General features: G+C 32.1%; 1 protein-coding gene across 4 annotated transcripts in view; it reads right to left on the reverse strand.

The window, feature by feature from the left end:
• The window catches only part of LOC113521698 (semaphorin-1A), a 536733-nt gene that overhangs the window by 22662 nt on the left and 499413 nt on the right, over positions 1-14658 (reverse strand). For all 4 annotated transcript variants that reach the window (XM_031910000.2, XM_031909999.2, XM_026907327.3 and 1 more), the window contains exon 5: positions 12983-13178. In XM_031910000.2, coding sequence (XP_031765860.2) covers positions 12983-13178 — 196 coding nt within the window. The remainder of the gene's footprint in view (positions 1-12982; positions 13179-14658) is intronic.

Raw genomic sequence — 14658 nt, forward strand, 5'->3', positions numbered from 1 at the left:
GTAGTAGCAAATGAATGTGATTTTAAAATTACGTGATCCAGGCAACTTTTGCCTTCACGCGTAGGTAACGTATGAGCCGGTAATAAGCCATGAAATGACATTAAATTTAAATATTCATTCGCTCTAGCATCCGAAGCATAAGGTAATATATTAATATTGACATCTCCAATAATAGATATATTCTTAAATGAGGTGAGATTGGATAAAACCGAATTAAGTGACTGTAAAAAAGGATCAACATTAACATAAGATGGTGGTCTATATAATGCAAGAATTGCGGTGTCAGATCCAATTTTAACAACTAAGCAATTAGAATCAAGTATTACAGGTTCTTCAATTGTCACAGTAATATTATTCTTTATATATACAACCACTCCTTCATTCTGGCTATTGTTATTTTTAGTGGTATAACAAGAATATCCTTTTATAGGTGGGATTCTTAAAGTATTAGATAGCCAACATTCCGTCAGAATAAGCACATCGCATTCAAACTTAAGCCTGTGTAACATAGCCGAAAGTTCATCCATATTCTTATTAATACTACGAATATTTTGCGTTAAAATAGTTAAATAGTCAGAAGGACATTCGATAATGAATCTGCACTCCTCAACCTCACAAGTCATAGAATTAGAGACAGCAATATCATCTATTTCTTGATTAACCGTACTGTCCATAATTATTTTGGAAGAGAGCAAAGGAAACTGTATTTGTTATACTATAAGAACACAACACATTTTCTCCGGTAAAGAAAAGTACTATAGGGTAAATACTACTGTAAATACTGTAAATGCTACAGTGTTTTTTTAAAGAAAAGTGATCGAGTAATTTGTAGAGTATAATGTGTAAATATAATAATATTATGTATTGAGATAATATGTTTGTGTCAAAATTAGTTATTAAATTAGCAATGAATGAAAGAAAAACAATAAATCCCACACAGAATCTCATTAAAAGTCTTAGTCAAATATTTTCAGTTGTCTTCATCCTGCTAAGATCAGCTTCGTTATTGATTCGAATGAGCGGGCTACCTTCTTTTTTACGCATATAGATCTTCCCGTAAGAAGTCCAGCAATAAGTGTAATTGAAAGTTTTAGCAAAATCTCGTGACAAGAAAAATAATCTTCTTGCATTCGTGGTAAGACATTCAGAAACGTATATAGGTTTTTCTGTTCCTTTTATTTTTAAACTAGTAGTATTCAATTGACATTTTTTAGTAGTCTTATACTTTTTCGAACTATTAATAAATTTTTCTTTAACCAAAACAGATGAGAACTCCACTACGATAGGTCTTGTATTTTCTGGTTTGGCAAAACCACGATGAATATCTCGTATATCTGATGTTTGCAATTCAAGATCAAGAAGGTCACCAAGACTTTTCACAACTCCAATCAGAGCTTCTTTATTTTCGTTTGAAATCGTAGGAATATTTCTAATTTCTATTTTTGAGGAGCAGTTGTGTTTTTCAATACTTTCAACTTTGCCTTCTAGCAGTTTTATATATATCAGATTATCTTTACGTTCGTCCTTTAAAGTATTAACTTCTTTTTGAATATCATCAAATTTTTTTGAAATCATATCAATAAAACATTGTATACTATTATTCTGAATTTTAATCTCTGATATGGAATCCTGTACTGCCTGCAATTTAGAATTTTGTTCTGAAACAAATTTTGAAAACATTTCGCGCATCTCTTCCATAAAATCTTGCATTTCGCTATCTCCGTGTTTCCTCTTTAGAGGCGCAAGATTTAAATTCTTCTGTGTATTTGTAAGATCCAAATTAGGCAAGCTTGAAGCAACATAATCTAAATCTGCATCTGAAGTTCTTGAGGGCGGGGTACGTTTTAGAGGCATGTTAGATACTTTATTACAAGTTTTACTTTAAATTATGTATTGATATATAATATACAATACATAAATCTATCCCTTTTATATACAAAAATATCACTTAAATCGATATACTATAATTTGTTGCACATCACTATTGCGCATGAATTCCAATACGCAACAAGACAATATATCGCATCAATGTAGGTAGTGTAAAAAAGAAGAACCCCGTGAATCGATGAAACGGATACCTGCGCAAGTCGAACTATTTGTCTATAGAAGAAATACAGATACTGAAATAAATAATTTGGAGTCAAAATGTTCAACCATAGAAATATTGTTGCCATAATGAACAGCTTTGTACGTATGTGGCATTTTCTATTTTAGGATCGCTGAATGTACTCGTATTATATTTTTTGCATAGATTACTACAAAAATGGAAGTAGTCACGTGTATTCATCGCCTCTTAGCAATAGCTATATTTGAGATGGTCTCTTTATTTTATAAAGTGTCACTCTCTATGATATGTTTATCTGTACGGAGTTTGCACAAGTCAAATTTTCTACTTCAATTTTTATAAAAATATTTTCCTCTTACGAAAATGTATATTTTTATGAATATAATAAAATTTCGAAATTGGTTCATATATTATTTATGATTGGTAAAGGTTGTAATACAGATAAATCATTCATATTTATTTCAACTTTTCTATTTTTTTGTTAAATTTTTTTAAAAATATTTTCGTTTTTATTAGATTAAGAATTAGATAGATTAAGGTAAATTGGGATTGAAATTGGAATTAAAAGAACTGCACATGTCTCAAGAAAATATTTATACCTAAAAAAATTTCGACACTTCTATTTCTTTTACATCTAGTACTTATAAATACGTAAAGATACTTATACAGAATATTATTAAAATGTTCGGTTTTTAACAGCGGTTGTGATCGTGTCGTGATGTCGTTACCGTGGCGAAATGACGGTAAGCACGTCACACATCTCGTTAGGGCCATAAAAACACGGAAGCAGGAGGGTCTTCCGAATGCCAAGGGTAAGTTGGTTTGTAATTTAGAAATACCACCGCATTTACTTGTGGGCGGCATGTGAAATGTATTATCCGTAAACACGAGCGGAATCACAACTAGAACAAAATGGTTGATGAGTTGTTTATCGAATTGATGACACTAAATAGATACTTGACGAGATATTAACTTAATTAATTTCATCAAAGTATTATTATGTACACGTATATAGTACATCTACACTTTTAATATTGTATTTAAATCAAATGGTTTCAAACCTACAATATTTCAAACTAAAGAGCGACTATTAGTTGATGAGTTAATTATTGAATTAATGACATTAAATAGATATTTGACGAGATATTAATTTAATTAATTCTGTCGAGTGTATATGCAGTACAGTTGTAGTTTTATAGTTAGATATAAATAAATGGGTTCAAACGATAATTTATACTAAAGCGCAGTTGAATTCAACTGAGATTTTAATACCACTTTAATAGAGAATACAAAACACATTGAATTATTATATAAAATACTCGTAAAATACCATATTTACAGATAGCCAATTTGGTTAGTCATGTAAATAATGTTATTGTACAAGTTTTGTAAAAGAATTAAATTTTTGTACAACACTACTGATACAAAGTTTGGTTACCAACATGGTACTCGTATACATGTTTCAAAGCATATTACATAACATAATTAGGTATACAGTGTTACCATATATAACTTTGGAGTTATGAGTGCGTGGGTAAGGGCAGGACTCCCCAGGGCGTCGCTGCACTTAATTGGACCAGATCAATAGTAGATAACTAACCGTGTCGAGCCATAATGGACGAACGCTGGATGTTAGTGCCTCGTCGGAAAGATACTACACACTTATATTTATATGTAGGTGGATGTTTATAGCTGATATAGGTACGAGAGTGGACGTCACATTGATAACTAAAAAGTTATGCTTATCATATTGAAGTTTTTTAAATTTTTGTCCCAAGACTGTTCCAATTGGTCTCGTTTTAAAATTTTTATAAAATGCATAATTGTCTTATAAAGTATATTAGATAATTTTTGCAACAGACTTCAAAAACCTCAATTAGGTAGTATTTTTTTCATGTTTTTTTGCCTCATAACTCCGTTAGTTGTAAACCAATTTTGAAAATTCATTTTTTTTCTACAAGGACACATTACACTTACACATTGTTTCAGGTTCAGTAAATTAGGTTTTAAATCAAATTAACTGGTTTTGTCATAATTGAATTTTTTGTAAAAGGATTTTTTGTGGAACAAAATTAAATCTCTTTAAATGTATCACGAGTGTAGCAAACTAAGTTGTTTGAAGTACTTAAGACTGGACCAAGTAATAAACCTTGTGGTACTCCAAAAAATAAAAAATAAACCAACTTAATATATAACAATCCTGTAGTCCAATTCTGTCAATAAGGGTGTGTCAGATTGTGACTTGATAAGATACAATATTTGTGATAAGTGTTTTATTTTTGAACAGAATATATACTATTATATAACTACTCGATCGAAAGCTTGTTACAAGTCTAAATGGTCAAAGTATGTAAATAATAGAGTGCAATCGGTAAATGTATCGAATAAAGACACGGTCAGTGTTGTGTGCAAAAACCAAATAGTGTGATGAAAGAAAATACTTTTGACTTGGAAGCGGTGACCTACATGTGACCATGGCCGGTGTAACCTGGTCGAAACGTAGGAATAATTCAGGTAAATTATAATAATTTACTTGAACGACTGCGTTAATTTCTGATTCATGTAAAACATAAAACATGCATAGTGAAATTTTATAAGTCAATATAAAAATAATTTCTGAAATTTCCACCTTGTCTTATGATCACTTTATTGATACAAAAGTTTTAAGAATTATTTTAACATTCAGACGATGTTAAGAGTAAGATAGTTCAGCTCAATGAATACTGCTAATAGGTTACGAGTTGATATTATATATTTTTATGAAATATAATAGGTATATTATCTTAGGTTACAAGTATAACAAAAACAGATTTTGTTTTAATTTGTAGTGTATAGTAGTAGTTAATGTTTGCGCGCGTGTGATAAATGGCTGTGAATTGCCATTGGGGTGTGGATGCGTTAATGCAAAGAAAATTGCACAAAGGGACATTGCGCAAATGGATTCTTCTGCTGTATGAAATAAGTTAGGGGAACCTATGGGTATTCATTTCCACAACTAATAGTATTGCTGTAATTTGTTTTAATTTATTTTGTATGTGTCAGTTTATACTTCAGCGTACGGTCATCTTGTATAAGGTCCGCTTGATGGTTACTGGAAATTGAACTCCATGAATGCTCTCAACAATAAAACATGCAGAGGTATTATTCGCAACCTATAGTATAAAGTATCAGAGGGAGATTTTATATAAAAATAGATTGCTTGGGTATCTTTGTTCCTTTTTATTTTTTTTTGCCTTGAAGCAGTTGTGCATGCATAGCTGTATTTTGATTGAAAGATGTAATACTATAATAGTACTTTGTAAATGACGGAGTACAAAATTATTAATTTAATTATCAGAAATGGAGAACGCAGTATAATATATGGTACTGTAAGTATATGTAGATAGGCGATGGTTAATAACAGTTGTTTGTTTCACAAAATTCCTTGACTTCAATCGTGACAAAACTAGTTGCCATATCTTACTCTTATATATCGTAAGCATGATATTTCTATGGTACCTTAGTTGAAATATTATTGCATTCGATCACAGGTCTACAACGGAAAAGTATTCGAAATAATTTTAACAAATTTCTACTCAACTACCCATGCTGAATACAAATTGACAAGTGAAAGTGATTTATTAGTTTGAGTTTTTGCAATACTTGACATTTTCCGAATTTAATGATTCTACCCTCACTGAACTTGATAATGCTGATTATATTTACTTAGTCGGCATCGAATGTTAAAAATATTATGTTTAGTTAAAGTGATCTGTATTACTAAGTGATAAAAGTATTAAAAATAAAAAAAAATACGTATAATTTATAGCAAAATGTCTCGAAAATGTGTAAACAATTCCGACAATTTTTGTTACATTTGTGGTGAAGTGATATTTAATAAGCAAAAGTGTTCAATATCACCTGCAATAAAAAAAGCTTATTATTACTATTTTAACGAAAGCATAAAACATCAGGATAAAAGCTGGGTTCCACATTTTTGTTGCAATCCGTGTGCTACAGGCTTAAGAAATTGGCTGAATGGCAAAAAACCATCATTTCGATTTGCAGTGCCAATGCAGTGGCGAGAATCGACAAATCATGCAACTGATTGTTATTTCTGCCTGACAACCCATGTATTTGGAAAAGGCAAGGGTGTTTCTAAAAAAAAGAAAAAACCATAGTGTATCCGAATGTACCATCGGCTACTCGTCCTCTGCCGCACAGCAATCTTCACCCGATTCCGAAACGTCCTCATATTGAGGAAGATGAAATTACACTTACTTCACCATCAATTTCTTCAATGTCAGAATCCGAAGTACCTAGTACGTCATCACAGCCACACAGGATAACACAAGCCGAATTAAATGATCTTGTAAGGGACTTAGATTTGCCCAAGAACAAAGCAGAACTTTTAGGATCGAGACTGCAACAATGGAACCTATTAGAAAGTGGTGTGAATATTACATCTTTCCGTACTAGACAAAAAAACTTAACGCAATATTTTGAAATGGCTGAAAGTTTAGTTTTTTGTATAGATGTTAGTGGTTTGATGAAAGCTCTTAAAATTACGTATAAACAGAATGAATGGCGACTTTTCATAGATAGCTCGAAGTTAAGCTTGAAAGCTGTTTTGTTACATAACCGAAATATTTTACCTTCGATTCCTATTGGTTACGCGGTCCATATGAAAGAGTCTTATGAAAACATGAAAACCCTTCTGTTGCGGATTAAGTATGATAAACACCAATGGCAAATCTGCGGGGATTTGAAAGTCGTAGCTCTGCTGCTCGGACTACAATTAGGCTACACGAAATTTTGTTGCTTCATTTGCGAATGGGATAGTCGTGATAGAAAAGAGCATTATAAAAAAAAGTTGTGGCCCCATCGTCAGACACTTCAACCTGGACAAAAAAATGTTAAAAATGACCCTTTAGTTAACCCACAAAATGTTTTACTTCCGCCATTGCATATTAAACTAGGACTGATGAAAAATTTCGTAAAAGCAATGAACAAAAATGGAGCTGCTTTTCAATATCTTCGCCAGAAATTTCCAAGATTAAGTGACGCTAAGGTCAAGGAAGGAATATTTGTAGGTCCTCAAATAAGAAATTTATTTAAAGATGATAACTTCGACTCGGTTCTAGAAGGTAAAGAAAAAAATCCTGGGATGATTTTCGCCTTGTTGCAAAAAACTTCTTAGGAAATAAAAGGAGTGACAACTATGCTGAACTTATAGAAAATATGTTATCATCATTCCAAAAACTGGGTTGCAACATGTCCTTGAAAATCCACTTTTTACATTCGCATTTGGATTTCTTTCCGGATAATTGTGGGGCTTTAAGCGATGAACATGGGGAGCGCTTTCATCAGGATATTGCCAACATGGAAAAGCGATATCAAGGCCATTGGAACGTTTCAATGTTGGCGGATTATTGCTGGACTGTTTGTCGAGATATTCCAGAAGCAGAATATAAGAGGGCAGCGAAGAGACCACGTCGAAATTCCACTTATGATTAAAAAAACTGTATAATTTCTGTAAATTTTTTCAAAAATCGTCTTATTTTTTTTTCTAAATAAGGGAAACTAATTTTAATGTTTATTAATTATTTTTGTGTTTAGTACGTGGAAATCAATAAAAAAATCTACTTTCCATGAACAATACTTTTTTAAAGTCAAAATTTGTAGACCAGTGTTACATATTACAGATAGTAACGTGATCAATAATGTATCTTTCATTGCAGCACAATTAACTTCATTGGCAGTTGGTGGCTCTCTAGAGTCTAGACTTGTACAATGTCAATTAGTAGCTTCACTATTCCATTTCTACCACAGTGTGCCATTATATTCTGTTAGTAGGTTAAACATTTCGCTCTGTATGATTCTGTGGGATTGGTTATAGTATATATTATGGAATAAACTAAAAATAAAACTATGAATAATGTGATTTCACAATCGTCGTTTCTTATTGTTAAGACTGGCATTATATAATTCTGATATTGTCATTATTAATTTTAAATAAAAAGACCTTAATTTTTCTTAATTTTTTTATATGTTCAGGTTATTTTTACAAAATACTGCAGTTTATACCTTTAAATTTATTCAAAACATTTCCTATTTCGTTTTAGTGCAGTTGACCTGAATACTCGGAGTGGTTGATATTTTCCTTGCCTACATGTAAATATCTTACAGGAGATTCTAGTGGAAGTATTTCGAATTGACTAAATCCCACATTTCGTTTCACAAAATTACAGTTAGTCTATAAATATTCAGGTTGCGCAGTCGGCCTAAGAAAGAATTTGTTTTTTTTCTTCTATGTTCTCTGGGCAATTATTTTATTTATATATCTTCATGTTAGATTTCTTATAGGACAGAGCTATAATTTCCGATTTTCTTGTTATACTATTTTTAAATCTTAGGTAAATTTTTAATACGATGTCTCTATACATACACTACAAGAATTTAACATACTTACTGTCTTTGTCGGAAAGGACAAACAGAACACTTCCAGATGTCGTAAAAAGTGTAGGATATGACAAATACAATAAGTTCATTAAATTCCCGTTGTGCAATGCATATAGACATCGTTTCCCTTATTTTTATTAAAGAGAGGGGTTAATTTTAAAAATTAATTTAAAATTTGTTACTATTAAGAGTTGTAATGAACACAATGTTATGATCATGAAAACAGTAAACATTATTGTCATGGCCGGATACAAAAAACAGCCCGGCAATTTTGGTCGGTCATTAACATTAAATTTTAGTTTAAAAATATAATAAAAAAACACATGGTATATTTTGTAGTATACATTTTTAAGCATTTCTATAGAATTTAATAAAATAGCATTTATTATTCGTTTAATTAAAATTTTTTTGCTTTGTGAAGTCGAATATCATTTGTTCATTTAAAGAATCCAATATAAATTTCTAGATGCAAAACCCTTGGAATCTACATTAGTCAGTTTATCTCGTATTAAAACTACTGACAAAGATATGAAATTCGACATTAAGTACACATTTTATATTCTTTTCTGTAATAGTTTTAGATATCCAGACCGCAAATGAAGCTCCAATCCTCTTGAATATGGCACGTACATACTGAAACGTGCCAATTCTATATAGGTACCTAATAGTCACGTTATAACACGTATTTCGTATGCCCATTCTGGCCGTTTTCAATGCAACAATGCGTGGCTATTGTACGTCGCTAGCCTGTGAAAGTGGGTTCAATCGATATGAAAAAGATTTCCCTTTTTCCTAATTTCCTAACAACAAAATGAATAGAGTCCCAACGCATATGGGGCACGTGTAAGGGGTTTTTTAGAAAACGGCTACGGCTAATGATTGAGGGTATGGATTTGATATTGTTATTCTAGTGTAACATGATTATTGGATGAGCATAAAATTCATTATTCTTCAATTTCGAAATTTGTAGTTCTGAAAAATCTTTATTCTTTTTTAATTGTTTGTCAGGGTAATTGCCCCGTATTTTTCTATTATAATTGGTTTCATACATCTTGATAACAGGATATATCTCTTTTTATATTATTTATTGTTATATGGTATACGAAGATAAAATATATGTTTATATGTGAATGTTTGTAAGTTAGGTTTAGACACTATTCTATATTAAACATTATAATATCGCGTCGTGCAGTTTTAATTATAAAATTGAATATGTAAAAATGTATGGAAGCTCGTATGTTTTAATATTTGTTGCTCAATTATGCTTTAATGGCTACACAGATTTCAATAAAATTTGTTACACAGATGGACCATAGGTATACTAATATTAATAGAGCTCTTAATGGAATATAAATTACTATAATCAAACAACAGACGTTTACAATTGAAATAGAGATAAAACATGCTACCTACCTCTTTTTACATTTCTGTAGTCGTGCCTTGATCGTTTTCTATGCAAAATGTAACCTTTTACGTGGAAATTTTACGATATACCCACATTACCCGAGTTTATTTTACGACACTATAAGTACTATGAAGCCGTTTCACGTACCGTTGCCCACATACCAACTGTCAATATGTTTTCCATTCGATTTAACCCTTATAACGTTGCAATAAAGGCGAATATCGTACAGCTGTTTGAAGTTAATATCTCTACGTATTAACTTTTCATTGATTCATTAATCCCTTTATTCTGGTAGGCTGAGAAACGACTTTCAATTCTGCGACTTATGTTCTATATCAAAATGAAGTCGAAATAAATTATGCGGACGACTGTAAATCCCAGGGTTTTTTTAATGGCCGATAATGAACCTTGCTCGCGTTAACGGAATACAGTGGAGAGGTATCAGTGAGGGACGATAGGTGAGGATGAAAAGGTAGGTCAATTAGCCTATCGCGAAGGATTCCACGAGAATTAACTACGATGGTTTCCAGGGTGAATCGCGTGGAGGTCGCCCAGATATTGCTAGCAATAGGGCTATTAGACCTCATTACTAACAATTCCTTTCCATCCTCATGTTTGTTGACTGTACCATCGTTGTGAACGCAACATTCGATTCACATTTCAACTAATGTAATTATAGGAACCCAATATACAATAGAATAGCAAAGTTAGATTAATTACGATCGAACAAATTATTCATGAGTTAATTTTAGAAATTTAAATTGAATGGTAAGTTTTGATAACAGGTTCGAATTTACGATTAAATAGATACACGAGTCAGGAAAGTGTGAGAACTAAAATGATATTTTTTAATCAAAGCAAAAATTGTGAAGATTTTACTTTTTTAGATCTGTATCTAAAACAATAAGCAGTATCTGTATACTGCTTATTGTTTTTTTTTATACAACTTAGAACGGTAAACAAACTGACGGCCCACTTGATGGAATGTGGTAACCGTCCCCTATAGACATGAGCAGTATCATGGACATAATAGAGTATACTGTTTCGCCCATGATACTCCCCATGCTTTGCTATTCCTGAGGAAGAAGGTGTTATTTATCTGTACCCTGTAAATTCACGCCATATCCCACCTTTCAAACCGAAACACATCCATGCAAACACAACTGCTTTACGGTTGAAACACGAATGGGACAGAGGTACCTAAGCAAACGACTTTTGTACAAAGTCTCCCTCTGGTATCCTTCCTCTTTATATTGAATTTAAATATATTATTTCACATATTATAAATTAATATGAATAAAGATGTACAAAAGACGTGTTTCACTTTATAAAAGTTCTACAAAATCTGGAGGGTTATTACAAATTGGCCTATTTGGTTTATGATTTTAGTACCAATTTGCAAGGCAGCTCAATTTAATCTGTAAAACTGTCAGCTTTTAACTGCTCATAATAAGCCCCGTGGAGTGAAAAGGATCATTAAAGGGCATTAAATGATGGGTAGTGTGTAGTGTATGTACAATAAATATTAACTATCTACACTATTAATACTTAACTATGTATTAACACTATCTTTCCCCGTAATTTCATATGCATGGAGTTTTGTTATAGATAATAATTCCTAGTTGGCGTATCAAGATAAAACATACTAGATAGACTAGATTTTAAATTAGACCTTCAGGAATACAACTTGAAAACCATATTCAATTTGATACAGTAATTTTTGCGCAATACCGGAATAAATACACAAATAGACAGGATAAAAATTTCAAAAAACGTTTTTTATTTATGCAACTTAGAATGGCAAATAAGCTGACGGCTCACTTGATGAAAAGTGGTAACCGTCGCCTATAGACATGAGCAGTACCATGCACATAACAGAGTATACTGTTTCGTCCATGATACTCCCCATGCGTTGCTATTGTTCTTACGAGTATTAAGACCCTTCGTATGAATTTTTGTACAGATAACATCTAATTATAAATATGTAAATTTAATTATATCAGCACAGATAATGTAATCAAATTGCATTGTATATATACAGACATACATACATACATATATATATATATATATATATATATATATATATATATATATATATATATATATACTAGTAATATTGCTAACCAGTATTAAGTTTTAGGTATTGTAAAATTTATACGAAATCGTAGGCGCACAGGTTTCCAATGCATGTATTAGGTATCGAATTATCGTAACCCAATGTATAGGATTACAGCTGTTCCTGAATTGAAGATTCACAGTACATGGTGCGTTGTTCCTAATTGGTTGGGTGTTCGGGGGGATGGCTAGATCCCATTAGTTGGGAATTTGTGTTCACTGTCCATGCACGTACACTGTACACTCCAGGACTTAGTGCGCAGTATATTGCTAGGGGTGGCGATATTGTATGAAAATTAATTGGTTTAAAATATTTTTTCATTTGTTCCTTTGTGTTTGTTAATTATACATTTATTACTTTGTCAGATACATAAAAAATCATTCAGTAAACATGGCACAGTTACTGAATGTAAAAAAAAAAAACATTCAGTAACTATGATATAGACATTCAGTAAGCATGTCATAGTTACTGAATGTAACAAAAACATTAAGTAACTATTACATAGGTATTCGGTAACTATGCGATAAACATTCAGTAACTATTACATAGGCATTCAGTAACTATGCCATAGACATTCAGTAACTATGCCATAGACATTCAGTAACTATGACATAGACATTTAGCAATTATGACACAGATATTGAATAACTATGACATAAACATTCAGTAACTATGCCATAAATATTGAATGTTTTTTTTTGCACCTTTGAATGTTAAATATGCTGACTGCCCACTTCATGTAAAGTCACTAATAACACAATTAGCAATTAGAGAACCAAGATGTCGCCTTGATTGATGCCTCTTTACCTTGTAGTTGCACTGCCTTTAAAACTGAAACACAGTCATGTAAGCATAGCTGCGTGATTGCAGAAACACGAATGGGACAGAAGTAACCAATTAGATAACTTTTTCAAAGTGTCCTTCTGGTGTTATTGTGGAATAATACACTTACCAGCATAAACAGCAGTGGAGTTATGCTCCGGGTCGTACGGACAGACGGCCTGCCCGGACTTCTCCCGTTCCATGTGGTAGGACTCCCGCTGCACGCTGTACTCTCTGCAGTAGGGACGGAAGCTGTTCGTGCCGCAGACCAGCAATCTCCCCGGCCCGAGGGACACCAGCACGCGGATGTAGTTTTGACAGCTCTCCTGCAACATGAAAAATATAAGTTACGGTGTAAAGTAGTTTATTAGATAAATTTACAAATTATAAAATCAACTTTTGTTTGAAGAAAGCAAGAGTCGATTTTGCTGGTTTCTCGCAGCTGAAACTGCATTCCGAACTAGGCAGTAGAATCATAAATAGTGTCTATTTAAAAATGTTCATTTGAATAAAAAATACTATTTAATATAATTATATTGGGGAATGAGTGAGATCGATGTCTCATAACTAGTAATATACGTACTCTATCAGTTCAACCTTCACGCGGTCTCTCCTGGTAATCATCATGGTTAATTTTTGATGAATATTCGTTACAATGGTACAACTCGTTTTAGTTCATCATCACCTATCATCTCTCTATAGTATTCCGTAGCGTTTATGGATTATTTTAAGCAACTTAGAATGGCAAACAATTTAACGGTCCACCTGATGGAAAGTGGCAACCATCACCTATAGACATGAGCAATATCATGGACATAACAGAGTATACTGTTACGCCCATGATACCTCCATGCGTTGCCATTCCTGAGGACTTAGGTGTTATTATTTTGTACCCTGTAAATTCACTGCCTTATCCATATTTAGCGGGCGGGGTGACCATTCTATTATCTACATGAATTAATCATTAAAAAACATTTAACGAAAATATGTGGTATTAGTGGCCCTATTGTTGGTAATATATTAATAGTCAATTAATAAACCTGATGAATATGACAGAATGATAATGAATAATAATGGTTAAAGAGAAACAATTGTAAGAAGAATTACACCGTCATTATAACAAAACATAAATACGAGTTACTTATGTTTTGTTATAATTACGACGTCATTATTCGTAAAAATACAAGCAAACAAATGTTATAATGATATCTTGTTTCTTTGTTAAATTTTCTAAATTATAGATAGAAAAAATAAAATAGAAGCCAACCCATCCAATATCTGTTCTCGACAATTCGAGTTACTCGAATTAACGAGATACTGTCTGAAAAATCAGGAACAAATTGTTATTTGGTTTGTCTGTGAGCTTAGTTTTTCTCGCTTGTCAAGAGCCATTTAGATTTCTTGTCACCGATTTCTAGACAGTTAGCGTCTGCTTTATCGAGATATTTTTCGCAAATTCCAATCAACTTCGAAAAAAGGTTCAATTTCTTTAATTCGATTGTGTTTTCTTTATGTTTGTTGTCCCATATCGGTCGTATAATTTTTCTTTTATGTTTGTTAACTCATAACTCCGTCAGTTATTTTTGAGAAATATCTGATTAGAAAACCTCTTTTTTTATCTAAAAGGATATACTTAAAAATATTTTATCAAAATAGGTTTAGTACATTAGTTTTTAAATACAAATAATTAGTTTTGTCACAACTGAAATCGGTATTCATGTTTATTAATCCATGCTTGTGTGAAGTTAACTACATAGATTCAGTGAACGCGACAAATGGTAATGCAACATTTACGTATTCACGAAA

Source organism: Galleria mellonella, unplaced genomic scaffold, assembly GCF_026898425.1.
Source record: "Galleria mellonella isolate WM207_F2 unplaced genomic scaffold, CSIRO_AGI_GalMel_v1 utg63, whole genome shotgun sequence".
NCBI classification, from domain to species: Eukaryota; Metazoa; Arthropoda; class Insecta; order Lepidoptera; family Pyralidae; genus Galleria; species Galleria mellonella.